Here is a 17190-nt window from a genome sequence, read left to right on the forward strand (position 1 = left end):
AACAATAGTGTTGTAGTGCTCGAAACCGGTCTCGGTCTCAAGACCACTTTTGTAAGGTCTTGGCCTTGTTTCGGTCTCGGTACACTGCGGTCTCGGCCATGTCTTGGTCTCCGATTATGTGGTGTCGACTACAACACAGCAAACAACCAAAAAAGGCACAAGCAAACCATCACAAGCCAAAAACAATGTAAATGTACACTCATCTGGGCCTTAAATCAAATCAAAAGAAAAAGGGACATATCTCTGCATATTTATTGGTAGACAACACCAGACATCCTTTTTAGAGACAGAAAATAAAGATCAAACTGATTTTTAAGTTGAAGGAAAATGTTTTCTTCTTCCATTTACTATGGTGTAAATGATATTTTCCCAACAAAAGAAGTAAATTAACAGTAGTAGATAATGCTGTGTCTGGATGTATTTTGTAATATAAAATGCCAGAGAGGTCTAAACTCCTAACATCACTGATCTTGAGAGAAATCCACTTTTTTACCATCATCCCAAAACTTATTCGAAAGAGGACAGGAAATAAATGTTCCAAGGATTCGTTTGATTAATCTCGGAATGGACAAGGATTAACATCAAAGCCAAATCTACTTTTTAAGAATTCTCTGACTGGAAAAATCTTTTAAATAATTTCAAAATGTGTTTTGTTCACCTTTGGTGGAATTGGCCACTTAACAAATCTTTTTTGTTTGTTCAAGAATTTTGAAATAGTTTCCAAGTCAGTCAGTTGTCAATAAATTCGTCTTTCATAATTACAGAAAATTGTTGATTTAAATATGTCTTTGATGAAGCTGTTGTTACATCTATTTAACTTTAACTTCAATCCTTCAATAGACAGTTCAGGCAATACAGGAACCACATTGGAATATTGCATGGGGCTTTGAATCAAATGTCTTAACGGTAATGGGATTTTTTTTTTTATATATACTTTGATAAATTCTGACAGAAAAATTCAATTTAAAAGCAGGTGAGTTATGGCGGCTGTCCAGAGGGGGCGGTAGTGAGCACAGAGCCGCTTGATTGCAGCATCGTTTCACCAGAGGAAGACTTCACGCTGGGCTTCAGTACGCTGCCTGTATGAACATCTCAACTGTGTTTTATAATGTCTCCATCGCGTTTATGCTCATAAACCACCAATAGCAACAATGGAGCTGGAGTGGTGAGTGAAATTTACCCCTCGTCAAGAACCGTATTTCTGTTTTTCTTCGTAGATATATAGTTAAAGCTGAAGTGACAGTAGCTTTGAGCTAGCTCATGTTAGCTGAAGTCAGCGGTGCTGTATCGGTATCCAAACTTTATCCACAGCTTTTAGTGAAGTTCATTTAACTCGGGTTAAAAGCAGGTGTATGGAGAATATCCTCTCACTCTGAGCTGTTATTATTACAACACGAGTATACAACGCGGAGCACTAACATGCTGCATGCTCCTGTCTGCCAAGCTGCCATAAGGTGAATTGACTGTTGGTTTGTTTTTGGTAATATTAACGAAAAACAGAAACAAATACTGCTCGCTTCAACTCGCCAAGAATAAAAAAAAAAAAACAGGCTGAAGCCTGTGGCTTAGAATATGGCAGCCCAAACAACGGCACCAACAACAAAAGTTTCAAAAAAGAAAACAAGAAAGATCTAAATAACAAAATATACCTTAACAGTAGCGTAGTTATTTATATTATCTTCCTCTCACCATCAGTTTGAACTGTAACTGCTAATTATTTAATGTTTTACAGCTTTTTGAAAGTTGACTGCCTCTGAAAAGAAAAATTGTATTTCAGAACTCACTTTATCTTACTCAAAAATTAACAGTCCTCTTGAATTATATTTGCCTTCCAAAAAAATATAACATACATTACGTCAGGTTTTATTTTAGATATAGTATGTCTGAAAATTTGAATCTGAATATTACCCGAGATATCTCGTAAACAACATTATTTTATTTATTTATTTTTTTAGCCTCTGATATATATGACTTTATTTTTTTTACTCTGAACTTTGAATAGTCTATGTAAATACTTGTAAATATTAATTCTATCTTGGTAAGTATCATCTAAATATTTGTGGTGTCTTCTCCTGTTGTGGGCTACAGCTGGTTTTGAACCGTATGAAGACATTTCCAGTTCCTAACCTGTTGATCAAGAAGATGGATTCTTATATGTCTTTCTTTCCTTTTTTTTTATTGCACATAATTAGAAAAAAAATGAATCATAAGAGGAAAGTAAAGAAACCCAGGGGGCTTATATGAAAATCCCCCGTCAATAAATGGTACCGTAATGAAAATTAAAATAAGGATTAAGGAACAGCAAGCAGAAAAAACTAAAAAAACTAGCAAGGGAGTTAATAAAAAAATAGCTGTCAAAATGATTTGTCCATTAAAACCCCAACTGTTTTGGGTTCCTTGTTAGGCCAGAATGTCTGATGAGAGGAAGAAGTTGTTAAATGATTTTGGAAGCTGTTTATCAGTGAATTATTCTTACCATTTATGTTTGAGTATTAATAGATTGAATTAGTTAAAGTTTAAACTTTCTAAACAGAGGTGCAGTTCACTTCTCACTCATGGAATATAAGATCATTCTTAAAATAGTTTTTTGTATGAGGAGTACTTGATAAAGTTGAGAAGGATGTGAGGCAGACCTGACAGTATTAGAATATGAAATTTAATGTAGATATTACTGTAAAAAGTGCTCCAATGACAATGTGTTCAGAATAGATGGAGGTTGGCCTTACTTCCATGCATTGATTTGCAAATAATTGTATTTTTGTTCATGTCGTTTAAAGTCTGTTAAAGGTCCTGCTGTTCCCAGTACACAGACACTCCATACAATCAAAAGAACTGAAAAACCAAAATCCAAAAAAATTGAAAATGCAAAGTTCACCCTGAACATCCCAGGGCAAACACAGAGAGACAGCTACACACAGTCATTGTGGTTACATGGGTGTTTTTAATTTGGAATTGGTTTGCTCCAAATTAAACAAGTCCAAATTATATTGGTGAGCTTGGTGTTTGCATGGGATTAAATCTTCTTTAATGCTGTGAACACGTCACAGCTCCCAGCTGAGAATAAACTGGCCGGTTTATTAGATTTCAAGCTTAATTCCAAATTGAAGTTTTCAGACATTTACATGGTCATTTCAGAGCGGAATGAACCTTTATTTGGATTTAAACATAAAAAGTGTCATGTAAGCACACTAACTTGGTGGATAAAGTGTTACAGAAGATCGATGGATGAACAGTCTGTCCACTTACCTGATTCAATTTCTAGTCGTGTTTTGAGATTATTGGTTTTAGCTTTCGAGATTACAGGAGTGGGAGAATTCTCCTGGCTCAATATGGGACCAACAGCTCTTTAAGATATGATGGGGCCTGGTTGTTAAGAGCTTTATAGGTTGAGAGAAGGGTTTGGGCTGATGTGATCTCTTCTGCTGATCCCTGTCAGAACTCTCGCTGCCGCATTTTGAATCAGTTGAAGACTTTTTAGGCAGTTGCCCTGGCCTGCTTGAGAGCAGGGAATTACAGTAGTCTACTCTGGAGGTAACAAATGCATGGATTAATTTCTCGGCATCAGTATATTCCTAATTTCAGAAATATTACGCAGGTGAAAGAAGGAGGTCTTGCAGACCTGTTTAATGTGGAAGTTAGAGCATAAGTCCTGGCCTGAAGTGACTCCCAGGTTCCTCACAGTGTTCCTGGAGGTTGAAGTGACACCATCCAGAGATGCTGTATTTGTTAAATTTGTTAACAAGCATTTGTTAGATGCAAAACAGAAAGAAGCACATCAGACTTGACTGTATTGACATGATAAGTTGTAGTGTAAGTCGTGTACACTACAAGGTGACTTAGAGACGCTGTATTACACATGTGTAAATGAAAACTGATTCAAGCACATAGGCTAGTACTGCTCATCTTTTTGGGATTACTGCTGTCTATTATCATTTACTTTTGTTCTCAAATTTAAGGGAGGACCACGCAGCCCCTGAGGGTCCCTTCTTCACCAAAGATATTTATGACAAATACTCACTTGCCCCTAATGTCAGAGAACTGTGGGCCTTTCTCCAAAGGTATGCTACAAATTAATTTTTTTTTACACTGATCTTCGCGTTTCCTTTCATCTTTAAAGACTAACCACTCATTCAATGTTATCTTTTTCCTCTGCTTTTACACATTCCTTAAAATCTGTCAACAGTGATGTAGAGCCGACAAAAACCTGCTCCTCTGAAGCTGCAGAGTGTAAAGACAGCAGCCGAGCGTCCGGTTGGGAGAGCTGCGATTCTGACGATCCGTGTGCCGAAAGCGACGACGGCGACAACAGTGAGGATGCTAAGAACTCACATGGAAACCAGAAGCAGAACAAAACTGAGGCTGATGCCGCTTTCCCTCAACCCAGGCTGCCGTATCCGTGCATGTCTAGCCTCTCCAGCAAAGAGCACAACATATATCTCGGCTTTTTGACGAGCAAAAAAAAGAGCGATCCCCCACAGGTACTTCTGTCGGCTCTTTATTTGCCTGGAACGGCAGTCGAGTCTTGGTGGTTTGTGTTTGCGGCGCCGTTTTTCCCCCATCATCTGCACTTTCCTTCCAGGGCTTACAGAAACGTGTAAACGACGAAGTGATGCAGTTCACGAGGTACCTGCAAGATGTGGCGAAAATATGTGCTGACGACTACAACTTCATATCACAGGGAGCCATGCAATATTCAGAGGTACTGATACTGCGAGGACAGCGCCTGTCATCACGCCGGCGCGGTTTGTCTCCGCAGCTCCTAAAACAGCTCGCGAACGTCTTTTCCAGGATTGTTTGAGGGCCTGTTTGGAGCACGTCAGGACGCTTCCTCAGCTCTACCAGATCCACGAGATGACCAGCCTGACCGGGGGCACGTTCAACCCAGAGCTCGCGCTGACCTTTGAAAAGCAGCTTTTAACCCTGGTAACGTGTTTTTGAACCGCCGTCCCAGTGCCGCATGTGGACAGTCGCCGTTTTCATGAGCTAATCAGAAATGTCATTGTCTATTTTTTGGACGCGTCCTTTCAGCCTGGGAGTGTTGTACTGCAGAATCAGTCATTCGGTGTTGATTAACTTCCCCCATTTCCATATTTCCCCTCCTTTATTTCTCCAGGGCAGCGTGAATATTACAGACCACCAGATCGTGTCTGCTGATGCACAGCTTGCATCGGATTATCAGAGTGTTTCATCAGAGAATCCTCCAGCTAAAAAAGCTAAGGACATGCATGCTGTAAGCAATTGTCTCACTTTTTTCTGTTTTTTTTTAATTGCTCCAATAAAGTAAGTCACAGAGATATTTTACAGCCAGAATGGGATTCATGGCCGCAGGACTATTGTTAACTTCACTCCAGCTCGTGCAATTTTCACTTAAGACACCAGAGGGTGTTCTTGTCTTGCTCAGCAATACCACTTCTAATTGCGTCCCTGAAACACACAGTGATGTTAAAGTGTGTCTAATTTGTATTGAAACAAGTTGTTTGGTCTCATGCAGCTGATTTTGTGGTCGCTTGACCTTTTCCTCATTGTGCTCCCCAGACGATCAGCGATGACGGGAATGCAGAGAAGCTGTGCGCCCGCTATGAGCCTCACGTCTGTCTGTCTCGGGACGCCCTGGTCAGGCTGCTGGACAACCACGGCCCTGACTTCGTGGAGCAGTGGGAACTGCCTGTGTGCGTCAAATTAAACCATGGAAAGGGTACGGCGTCACCATTCTGCCTTTTCTAAGGTTCATCCGGATCAGGGTCGTTCCTGAGCGTCTCCTTTTTGTAAACTGCGGAACAATGTGACCGCAGTGAACATAACAGATAAAATTAAGCACTTCTTTTTGTTGCCTTGCTGTTTCAGTTTCTTTTTTTTTTGTTTATTTTCTTATGTCGTTTTTCAGGCAGTAATCAGAAGAAGACTGTGTTTATAGATTCACCTCTGCTGAAAACTGAAATGACAGTGAGAGAGAGGAGCCATATTTTCCACGAGGAGAGTCTGAAGCTTTCTTTCCGGAAGAATGGAATCAAAAAAATGTTTCATTTACTGACAGAATTACCTACGAATGAGTGCCAGCACTCTCAGGTATGTTAGTGCTTTTGTCGATAGGGCTCTACGTGCTGTATGCTGCTCTTTGTCTTATTTTATGGCTTCTGTTCTGCTTTGCATTCAGGAAAAACCCAGAAGAAACTGTGGGCCTCTGAAAGACGGCATTGACTTTGAGGTGGACATCACTGAGCTGGAGACATTTGGGGAGTCGACGTCTGCTAAACCGATGCAGGAGAAGCAGGATCATAGCGTTAAGAGCAAACAGCTCACCAGTCCCCCGCTGTCGAGGACGACTGGCGATGTGAGCGGACGTCCTGTGAGTGAGTTCAGTACTGCGCAGGAAGGTAGTTACAGCACTTCCACAAGCTCCGAAGATCTGGCAACGACGGTAACTCAGCCCACTGTGGATGACGCTGCTGAACCCAAGACCGAGCGGGCGGGGCGAGAGTGCGTTCAGGAAACCGAAGACGACTCGGACGATGAAAAACTAGTTATTGATGATTGCGCGTCTGCAGCGTCGAGAAGACAGCCGAAGTCGCCGGCGGGTGACGGTCCGCCCGTCACTCAGCCCGGCCCTGGAACCCCGGATTCTCCTCCTCCTCCCCGCGGAGCCGCACCGGGCAGGCGTCAGTCCAGAACGCCGAAGGTCCCGGGAGACCAGCTGAGCGAGATCCTGCGCATGCAGACGGCCATGCTCAAGTCCTCCAGCGACACCGCCAAGCCCTCTCCCGCGTCGCCCGCTCGGCGAGCCGAGCCCGTAGTTCACTCTCATCCTACATCCCTGGTCAAACCCTGCGTGTCGTCATACTTGGAGAGAAATCAGAACGAGGAGGAAAACTCCTCTGCTGTCTCTCATGAATCTTCACTTGTCAACCCAAACACCACCGAACACAAGAGTTAGTGTCAACTTGCTCTCATATTGAGGAATAGTTTGGTTTTTTTGGTCTTTCTGGATCGATGAGCAGCTGTTGCGTTCTCCTCCACTCATGCAGGAATCCTCTCACAAGATCTGCAGGAAACTGCCGAAGATGAACAAGATTACGAGGCTCCTGTGGAAGGCAACCTGCTCTACAAGCTCTACAGCCTCCAAAACATGCTGCTGATGGTGCGCAGCTCCATTTCACTCACCCACAGCAGGAGAGTGGGCAGCAGCCAAAACCAGGTAGGCCTGAGAAGAGAAGAAGGATTTGCATTTATCTTGAACTGATGTGAAATGACTTCAACTCTCTCCTCATTGTGCCCTTTGTGTTGTATTTTAAGTTTGTGCCAGTGCACGTCTTGCCAAAACTGGAGTACCAGCTGAGTTACGGCGTGGAGTGTTTAACCAACGGTGAGGTGTGCCAGCTGTGGACGGAAACGCTGCTCCACTCCTCCACGCTGCCTTACATCGGTAAACTTCAGGACTTTTCCTCAGTCTGCTATTTAATCTCGTTCAGATCGCTGCCATGTCCCCCAAACTAAACCTCTCCAGTAATGAGAGCTCGAAACAAAACCAAAATAACATTTATGAAGCTGAAAAAAGCATCTTTTTTTTTTTTTCCCTCCCCATCATTTCCTTCCCTCGCTGAGTTCACTGCGGGCCACGAGGCTGATCCTCCCACAAACCAGTGAAATAGTCAGCGGATGACTCACCATCCTGCAGCGCCTGTGGACTGGATCCGTTTGTTTTGTTACCATAACTACAGCCACGTCTGATTATGGGGTATTCACAGAAAATCCCAGGCAGACCAAAGCAAAGTGTTTCAGCTTCAGTTATGTTCCTTGGATGAACATTGGTGACGTTAACCTGCAGTTTAGAATTCAGGGGAAGACTCCACCTTTTTTGATTCTCATTAATATGTGATCCAAATGTTGACGTAATCGCTACCCCCTTAAGTTTTTTTTTTCTCTTTCCCCTGTCTTAAGCAACAAAGCATTTTACTGAAATTCTACATTTTCGAAGAATATTAATGCTGATATATGTATTTATTTAGATTTTATGATAGTGAGATTGTCCAAAAAAATGTTAATTTTGCCAACTTAACTTTTAAATTTCAAAATGCAAATGTTTTGTTGATGGTTCTGAAAAGTTATAAACAAGTTCCATGCCGGTTCTACTGGTCATACTGCATAAGTCCTGGGGAACATTGTAATAACTATTCTTCTGCCTCAGGGATTTAGTTTTTTTGTGTTTGTTTATCTCAGTATTCTTCTCTGTAGAAGTTATGAGAAGTTTCTCAGTGCAACAGGATACAAACGATGTCGGTTCGGTCTCAGTATTTTAATAAGATAGAGAAATCAGAGGTGACTTTTCAGTGATACGTGAAGAAAATAATTCCCCTAATTAATGACTTAATGTCAAGGAGCCCAGCCGAGGAAAGACTTCCTCCTTTGTTCGCCGCCTTGCGGTCGGTCATGCGGTTTCTCATGCGGCGTCTCTCTATTCCTGGCTGCAGCTCCAGCCGTTAGCACGCTCCATAATTGAATGGAAAGCAGTGTTGAAGCGGGCCGGCTCCACCAGCTGGAGTGGGAGGCGGAGAGAGAGACAGGAGACCGGCGAGCAATTCTCACCGCCCACTCCAGCTCGTAACGATGCTGGAAAATCACCGTAGACTAATTACTTTGTAAGCAATAAAGGGGGGGGGGGGGGACGTGGCTGATGAAGTGAGGCTCTTGATGTGCGCGCTCGCCGTCGGTGCATCACTCACCCTCTCCGTTTGACTCTGCAGCTCACATCAATGCGCACACATCAAAAGTCGCTCTGCTGAGGAAGCTGCCTGACGACTGGAAGCAGAGCATCTCCAGTGGGTTCAAGTGAGTGCCGTTTGAACAGTGTTTGTGTGCACACGCTTATCATTAACCCCACAACCCCCGCCGTGATTACCTTCCCCGAGATTGTGAAGCTGTCATCTTGGAGATCCACTCACTTTATCGGTAATCCTTTCATCGGGGGCGGCCGTCCTCGCCGCGGCTGCCGCCGCCTCGGTGTTGAAATTTTAATTCCAGTCAAAGAAGACTGACGAGCACTTGATGATGTGTCTTTTCCGTCCTCAGGCTATCCAAGTCACTGAATATACTGCACCACCTACTGAAAAAGCTCACTGGGTAAGGTCCGCAGGGCATTTGATGGATTAGATCTGTTTGTGGAATATCATCGTTGAACTCCCACGCCCTTATTGTAATTACATTCTAAAATAGTTTACAGGGAAGTCTTTTTTCTTTTTTTAAGTTTAGAAGGGGAAAAAAAATCTACAATTATTGATTTGTTTGTATTCATACAGTTTATTTTATCCGGTCTGTGTCGTAATTATCTTCTAAACCTAATTATCTCCTTAAACCTACACTAAGGAACTTTTCAACCATAATAAAACATATTAATATCTTTTGTGATGATACATCGACTTACAACTAGCTGAATGACCCCTCTGTCACGGGCTGAGGGCATCAGTATTGCTTTCACTTGGACTAAGCAGCTGTGAGGAGGGTGGTAGGAACCCTGCACACTAAAAAACTCCATATGTGCAGACTGCTTTGCGGCATGCGTCACATCATGATCTAACATTGTTTAGCCAACAGATTCATTACCTCGTCGCTATCCGTCCTTCACACAGCCACTGGAAACAAATGTAGGCGAGTTCAGTCCGACAGCATGCCACCGGGAGCAGCATTTTACAACGTCACGCGCTAGTCCTCATGGGAACTGTAGTATTCCTTCAGGCAAAACACTACCGCTTTTGTCCACTGGCGCCGCCAAAATCAACGAAAACTGAAAGTTCCTTAGTGTTGCTTTAAAGCTGGGTGGAACAAAGGTCCGTCTAATGTTAATTAGTTGGTTTTTATGCACACAAAGAGTTTATGTAATGTATAATCAGTTTACATTTTACACACTAAACCTTCCAGTGAAATCAAGACCTAATTCAACATCATTCCCTACGACTAGCATGTTCTTTTTGTATTTGACAAAAAAAAATGCTATTATTTAAATGTTTGTCATTTCATCTCTTTTAATGAATCCAAAGAAGTTCATATGACGTTACATACAGGCTGATTACAGTGTCCGGGATGTGAAAATATTCCCGTCCTAATGTGAGTTGCGCCGCTGGCGAACATGTGCAGACTTTGTAGGTGAGCCGTCGGTCACGCCTACGCGTTCACACTCATTATTCTGATGCAATTCCGGCGCAGTTCAGTCTTTCAGCCTCGGGGTAAAGAAGTGACGTGATCCTGACCTCGTGTTTGTGTTGGGGCGTTACTCAATCCATTGCTCAATGGCACACAATAGATGCGTCACATTCTCCGACTTCCCGTCGTCGTCCAACAAGAGATGAAGACGCCTCAACAACTCGTTTCAGCGGCTTCATGTTGTCTCTGCAGGCTGGACGAAGGACGGTACCTGATGGTGCACAAAGCCAGGGAGCCGTTCGTGACCCTGCTGAGAGCGGCCGATGGGAAAGCCAGCCGCGGGCTGTACAGCCTGCAGCAGGTGCACCCGTCCACCCCTCAGCCCCCGGCGTCCGGCCTGCTGCCCTGGGTTCCTGTCAGTCCGGCGGTGGTCCTGAGCTTCCACCAGAAACACGGCCGGGTGCCCTGCACCTTCCCTCCCAGACAGTCCCCAAAGGTTTGTAGAGCCCAGTTTGACGCCACGCAGAGACACTGCAACACATACGGCAGCAAATGAGCGACATCTACACCTTTCAACACATTTGACAGATTCTCTTAAAGCCACTTGCGGTGAAATGTAAATGAACTGAGCCCGCCGAGTGCTGCAGACTTCTCTGCAAAAGCCCAAAACCAACACAGGAACAATAGTGGACAGACCCGTATCAGCAGCAGCTCAGCAGGCTTCATTGGCACCGGCGTTCACATTTCAACACCGCCAGGACTCCAACGCGTCTTCAGACCTGTCGGAGTACCGGAACAACGTTTCAGCAGAGTATTTCAATCTGTAGTGTTTCTGCTTCATATATATAATGAAGAATACAAATGTATTTATCAGAGTTTATTGTATGTTGCTTCTGAATTCAAGGTTTTCTTGTAAAGTTTACCATTTGTTGGTCCCACAGACGGGGAAAGATGGCTCCAGTAACGCAGCGTCCGGGCCGAAGAGCGACCTGAATACACAAGGGAAGAAGAAGAAGAAGAAGAAGCAGAAAAACCGTGCAGCCAAACGTCAAAAGTATATTAATAAGCTCGTTCAGAAGTCTGTTTAAGATGGGAGTCGGTGGAGCAGCTGCACCTGTATCGCTGAGGAAATGAAACAATAACAGGAGTGTTGTGTCAGGAAATACCTTTGAATATGTGATCATGAAGCACTTTAAGAAATAGAATGTCTACTTTCTATTTTGTCCACAGTTTCTTTTTTTGTTGTGATAAAGAGAAAATAAAGTTTCTTGATTTCTATGTGAGCGTCGTGAGTGTAGTCCATGTTTTCTCTGGAGTCAGGATTCGATTCTAACAGACACTCTGGACACTTTATACTTTGAGCTAAAAACTTCTGCAGACTTGAGCAGCAGGAGCTGCATGTGGTGGATCAGGGTGGAGTCAGGAGTAGGTGGAAAGGGGAGGGACCGTGAGTCAAGAGTTGAAAGGGGAAGCCTTTTTGTTCATTGGAAAAGTTTGAGCTCCACACCCATCCCACTGAAACACCAGCGGGACACGACTCTGCATCTCAGCTGCTTCTCACTGAGGTAAGTCTGAAATACCGCACTGTGCTGTCGGATGAGTTTTAGCTCAAATTAGCTTCACTTTGCAGTCTCAAAGATGTCCTGTTTGTTTTTTCAAAGCAATGAGTTCAGTTTCCACACAGCTGCTTTGTGAAAACAAGTTGAGCTTCATTTTCTCCCGTCTTGTTTTCCTCTCAGAGTTTTGTAGAGTTCATGTGTTCATTTGTCACAACAGTCTGGAGCACAGTAGCTTTTTTCCAGGGTGTGTCTCTCCAAACCAACCAGCTACTAGTTCTAGATTATTTCTGCACACATCTGATCTATTGAAATATATGAATAATATATATGAAATATATTTGTCTTTCGGGTTTAAAGACTTGGACGCTAAAATGATTCACACAAAATGTTTGTTTACTGAATCTAAAACTCTTCTCCATTATCTTCTATTCTTTCAGTTGCTCCCATGTTTTCAATAGTAAAATTGCAAACCAGGCAAAACAAACAGGGAATGACTTGATTTACTGCATTGATACTGGTGGAAAAAGTGAATTATTTTCACCAAAAGCATTGTAGAAGTTTCACAACCTCTGTTCAGAAGAAACTGCTTCACTGCCTCAAGTGACTCTTATCTTCAGTCATAACAAACACGGCCTGTTGGGTAAACTGAGAATAATCACCATGAGGATTATGGAGACGTCAAATTATGTTCTTTCATCTTTTCCAGGACCATCAGGATGAGTTTGGTATCAGAGTTTCTGGGACAGCTGTCTCTCAACATTGGGGTAAGTAACACCTACTTCTTTTTGTCTTTATCAACACTCAGTGAATGAGGACGTGTTTTCATCTCTTTTCTCTGGTTTGTGTTTTAACCTTCAGGCCAACGAGCAGCTGTTCCCCACGGTGGTGCCCGTCGTGGACTTTGACCCCGACAGAGATGCAGCCAGAATCGAGACCGCCATCAAAACTAAAGGCAAGGTCCAGCTTTTCCTGCGCGGCTCTCAGCAGTCCACCGGTTGCTGGATTCTGCAGCTTCTCCCTGCAGATGATTCGCTGGTATTTGTGAGTCAGCATCGCAGCTTCTAAAGCGCTGTGGCCGCGCTGGGCACTCCTCCATGTCTGAGCTGCTGGCAGGAGCCGAGCTGCCAAAGCTTCCACAGCCCCACCATTTTGTTGTGATAAAAGAATGTTTTTTCCATGGAGAAAGATGTTTTCTCTGCAAATGAGAGTGGGAGGAGGAAATACCTTATGGCCATGTCATGTGCTGAAGCAAAGTATCTTTACATCTTTTTCAAGGGTTTTTGGATTGGCTGTAAGAAATGTTCTGCTGATCTATAAACCAATTTTCCACATGATGACACTGATCATTTTCAGCTTTATTTATATCGCTAATGGTAAAATCCAGCAGATCAAACACAGACAGAGGAGAAGAAACCTCTGCAGACTCAGAGGTGCTTTCTGCTGCACTGCTGTGAGAATAGAAGTTGACGTCAGACCACAGAGGAATCTAGTGTCATGTAATTGTGACTTATGAACGTTTGGAACGTGAGAAAGGATTCAGACTCGGCACCTTGAAGAAGGCCTCACAGCGTTCTAAACCTGCAGCAGCTTAATTAGAAACTGGCTCGAGGTGATACACAACAACTTTACTTCACTACGTGAGGCCTGTTGATGGAAAACTAGGAATGAAATGAAAATAGAAGCACATGATGCAGTGAGTTTTCCAACAGTATGTAGTCTGTGTGTTAGAATCACTGTTAAAATTCACAATAAGTGACTGAACAGGAACGTCTGCAGGCCCTGCAGACTGCTGCTTTTTAACAACAGATATATTGAGCATCACTCGTGACTCGGCCCTTCGCTGTTGATGTAGCCCCCTCAGAAAAATGGCATACATCCTGCTTTGTCCTGCAATCCATGCATTTGTTTTCCTTAATCTGTATGATTTGTCTACCGTCAGGAGTGGACGAGCAGACCATCATCGACGTCTTAACAAAACGCACGTACGCCCAAAGGAGAGAGATCGCTTTTTCTTATGAAAGGAGGGCAAAGAAGGTAAAATCCTCATCGTACTGCAGCTGTTTTGTGTATCGTTAATCAAACGTGGGTAAAACAACAAACTCTGCTTTCAGGACATGATCTCAGCCCTGAAGGGGGCGCTGTCTGGCTCTCTGGAGCACGTGATCCTCGGACTGATGAAGAGCACGGTCCAGTATGACGCCTCAGAGATCAGAGGATCCATCAAGGCAAGCAGGGGTTCATTGGAAGGGCAATACTGCCCTCTACTGGAGAAGTGCAGGGTGATCTGAAGTGAAGGCTTCTGTCTCTTCCAGGGTTTGGGAACAGATGAAGAAACGCTTATTGAGATTTTGTGCTCACGCAGCAACGCCGAGCTGGTGGAAATCAAGAAGGTCTACAAAGACTGTGAGTGCAGAACGCCTCAGATTCATGCTAAAGAACTGAAAATGCATTGATGTTTTACATATAGGGGATACGTCTACAAATCAACTCAAATAATAAGCGTGTTTCTTTTTCCTCATAATTTCCTCTCAAAAATGAGAGGACATCCAGTTCTGTGACATCTGCTCCACACTGCTGAGTCTGCTGATCAAATGAAAACATGTTTCTTTTGCAGTGTTTAAAAAGGACCTGGACAAAGACGTGGCCGGAGACACATCTGGAAACTTCGCTAAGCTGCTTCTGGCTCTCGTGCAGGTGACATATCGGAGCGTCTTCTGACAGAATTTACAGTTCAGATGAGAAGTGAACATCTCTTTAAATCACGACTGTTGTTTCTGTGCAGACGAAGAGAGACGAGCCGTCTTCTGTTGTGGACTATGAAAAGATTGATGAAGATGCCAGAGTAAGTCGACACTTCCCCCTAAAACACAAATGATTTGAAACTATACTTTCTGTAAAGACGGTTCAGGCTCCTCATGGTTGTAACTCCTGGTTTTCGTCTCAGGCTTTGTATGACGCCGGAGTGAAAATAAAAGGAACTGACGTCCCAACATGGATCTCCATCATGTCTGAGAGAAGCGTCCCCCACCTGCAGAGAGGTAATGAAGCCTGCGTTCTTAACACGTGTGTTCATGAAATATTGATTTTATTTTTGCAAAAAGTCACTTTTTCCCTCTGCCTGTCAGTGTTCCAGAGGTATAAGAGCTACAGTCCGTACGACATGCAGGAGAGCATCGAGAAGGAAGTGAAGGGAGACCTGAGGAAGTCCTTCCTGGTGCTAGGTACTGGTGTTCTCTATACCGAGTTATTAATGCTTATTCAGACTGAAAGTTGTTCCAAACTGTTCAGAAGAGTAAAAAATAATATTCCTTCTGTTTTTCTTCTTTTCCAGTTCAGTGCTTTGAAAACAAACAGCTGTACTTTGCCAAAAGACTCAATGAAGCCATGAAGGTAAGTGACTATTTTGAACGCTCGACTTTTTTTTTTTTTCTTCTAAAGAACAAATGGAAGAAGTACGACTGCTGGTGAAAGTGTTATTTAGCTGCAGGAATCTTAAGTTGGCTGAAGTTATCTTACCAGGGCGTTGCATCAGCTGCTGGAGTTTTAAGGATCGAGCACGTTCAACTTTTAAGTGCTGACTTGTGCTCGTCCGTGACAGAGTAAAGGAGCCAAAGAGAAGATGGTGACCCGGATCATCGTGTCCCGCTGTGAGGTGGACCTGAAGAAGATCTGCTCCGAGTACAAGGCCACCTTCGGACAGTCCCTGCAGAAGACTATCCTGGTGAGAGAACTCAGAATCTGCCTCTGATTTCCCATTTCCAGTGGAGTTTGCTCATCCTCTGACCTGCTTTGTCTTCTCCTCCGGCAGGAACACACTAAAGGAGACTACCAGAAGGTCCTGCTCGGCCTCTGTGGACCAGAGGAGTAGGAGCTGAGTTCAAGGGCCGCATTGTCCTGGAATTCTGACTGTCCTGACTGAAGCCCTTCTTTATTTTCCTGAAAACATTTGAATGCAAAAATTCAAGTGGAATCATCTTTCTTTTTGATTGATAAACACACATAGTAATAAAGCTGCTTTGTTCGAGCACCGCTTCGCTTATTGCCTTCTATCCAAAGGTTCCGGTAAATAAAACTTGTTTTATTAAGTATTTATTTCAAAAATAAAAGTTCATACATATATATTTAGTACATACAAACTGAAATATTTAGATTTTTATTTCACAAGGTGCAGGAAAAAAATGAGAGAAATCTTTTTTTCAGTTTCAATAACCTGAAAACTTTTAATTAATTGAAACTTTTTTAACTATATATATAGTGAGTGCAAAAAATACTGATAAAACAAAGAACGTTTCAATTAATGATTTGTGGCAAGATGATGTTTTGTCAGATGACCACCAGAGGGCGACATGACAGCGTTAAAAACAGCTCGAGGAGCTCAGAGGCCTTCAACGTCTCACTTGCTTCATCTGTTTTGTCAAGATATATAAATATAACAATATTTTAGATAGCAAATGATATCTTCTATTGTCATCTTTACCCCTTCTTTTTTCCAGCAAATTACAATAAAATATCCAATAATTTTCCTTTTTATCCTCACCATCATAAAAAACTATGCTGCTTTTTATTTTTTTCCAAAGTTTTTTTGCTAAATGAAATGGTCAAAATAATTGTAATCTTCAATCATCACCTACAAATATCAACTACGAAAATAAGAATTCACATCTTTAAAAAAGCTGAGTCATGTGTGACTGATGATGCTTTAAAAAAAAAAAATCTAAAGAAATATAAGAAATCACCATCAAATTCTACTCTGAGTATCTATCAAGATGATTTAATCATTAGTGTGTTTTTCTGTGTTTGTTTGGTGCTAATATTTTAATTGAAAATGTTAATTTTACCCCCGGCTAAGATGATTTGCATAGCACTAAACAAGCGTCTATACAACGTGTTTCTGCTGTTTAGTTTGTGGTCTCTCAGGATGAAATAACCAGCACAGTGTTGTCAAGGCATTCCTACTGAAGGATAAGGAAAAAACAGCCCCAAAAGGCAGGATTAGCACCGCTCCACGAAGTGATGAGGAAAGGATGGGGAGGCGACGCGCAATAATCTGATGAAAATAAAGCTCAGATATGATGGAGGACCATTTATTATTGAGGGAGAAATCACTTGATAAAATAAAGCTTCTGTCTAATGTCCTCAACGCTTGAGTGGCTGAGGGGAGAAACGGCTTCAAATTTTAACAAGGGATTGGATTTATGATCATTTTGTAATAATATTGATGAGAACATTAGCCCTTTGTGATGGTTTGTGTTTATGGGCAATAAAAAAATAAAATATAGTGTAAAGTAAGATAAAACAGTATTTTGCAAAGCAGCGAGTGAGATTTATGCGGCGATGTGGTGACAGATTAATCTTTGCATCATAAAGAGAAAAGTACCACCATATTTTTCCCTTTTTTTATATGGATGTACAACATGCTGTTCTGCTCAAGGCCAGCCCGTTGGGACCTCCGGCAAACCCAAGGGGAACTCTCTTCTCAATTGAAACGATGCAATTTACT

The 17190-nt window shown here is 42.7% G+C and overlaps 2 protein-coding genes across 4 annotated transcripts; both read left to right on the forward strand.

Annotated features, from left to right (window-relative positions):
* Window positions 1–1048: 1048 nt before the first annotated feature.
* On the forward strand, window positions 1049–11409 carry ice2 (interactor of little elongator complex ELL subunit 2). 3 transcript variants are annotated; one of them, XM_030097259.1, is made up of 15 exons: window positions 1049–1165; window positions 3957–4058; window positions 4184–4478; window positions 4580–4699; window positions 4789–4923; window positions 5114–5230; window positions 5536–5695; window positions 5885–6066; window positions 6155–6926; window positions 7023–7192; window positions 7291–7420; window positions 8739–8823; window positions 9064–9114; window positions 10384–10627; window positions 11073–11409. In XM_030097259.1, exons 1-15 carry the CDS (start codon window positions 1152–1154, stop codon window positions 11217–11219), a joined length of 2724 nt encoding a protein of 907 aa, XP_029953119.1. In that variant the 5' UTR covers window positions 1049–1151; the 3' UTR covers window positions 11220–11409. The 3 variants fall into 3 exon arrangements, 2 of the variants coding, with proteins under 2 accessions (XP_029953119.1, XP_029953120.1); XR_003931858.1 differs by lacking the exon at window positions 11073–11409 and having other exon boundaries at window positions 8739–8943; window positions 10384–10473; XM_030097260.1 differs by lacking the exons at window positions 1049–1165; window positions 3957–4058 and having other exon boundaries at window positions 4184–4308; window positions 4385–4478.
* A 202-nt stretch (window positions 11410–11611) lies between these two features.
* On the forward strand, window positions 11612–15708 carry LOC115391691 (annexin A2). Its single transcript, XM_030096011.1, has 13 exons — window positions 11612–11696; window positions 12397–12454; window positions 12549–12642; window positions 13630–13724; window positions 13802–13915; window positions 14003–14093; window positions 14305–14384; window positions 14473–14532; window positions 14635–14728; window positions 14816–14911; window positions 15022–15080; window positions 15289–15411; window positions 15499–15708. Exons 2-13 carry the CDS (start codon window positions 12407–12409, stop codon window positions 15556–15558), a joined length of 1014 nt encoding a protein of 337 aa, XP_029951871.1. The 5' UTR covers window positions 11612–11696; window positions 12397–12406; the 3' UTR covers window positions 15559–15708.
* The last annotated feature ends 1482 nt before the right edge of the window (window positions 15709–17190 follow it).

Source organism: Salarias fasciatus, chromosome 7, assembly GCF_902148845.1.
Source record: "Salarias fasciatus chromosome 7, fSalaFa1.1, whole genome shotgun sequence".
Taxonomy (NCBI): Eukaryota; Metazoa; Chordata; class Actinopteri; order Blenniiformes; family Blenniidae; genus Salarias; species Salarias fasciatus.

Bases quoted from the DNA above. Each gene is read 5' to 3' on its own strand.
- ice2 (XM_030097259.1), top strand. The intron at 4,479-4,579 runs GTACTTCTGTCG...CTTTCCTTCCAG, and splicing joins AAAAGAGCGATCCCCCACAG to GGCTTACAGAAACGTGTAAA. The intron at 6,067-6,154 runs GTATGTTAGTGC...CTTTGCATTCAG, and splicing joins ATGAGTGCCAGCACTCTCAG to GAAAAACCCAGAAGAAACTG.
- LOC115391691 (XM_030096011.1), top strand. From the start codon at position 12,407: ATGAGTTTGGTATCAGAGTTTCTGGGACAGCTGTCTCTCAACATTGGG. The intron at 13,725-13,801 runs GTAAAATCCTCA...CTCTGCTTTCAG, and splicing joins ATGAAAGGAGGGCAAAGAAG to GACATGATCTCAGCCCTGAA. The intron at 13,916-14,002 runs GCAAGCAGGGGT...TGTCTCTTCCAG, and splicing joins AGATCAGAGGATCCATCAAG to GGTTTGGGAACAGATGAAGA.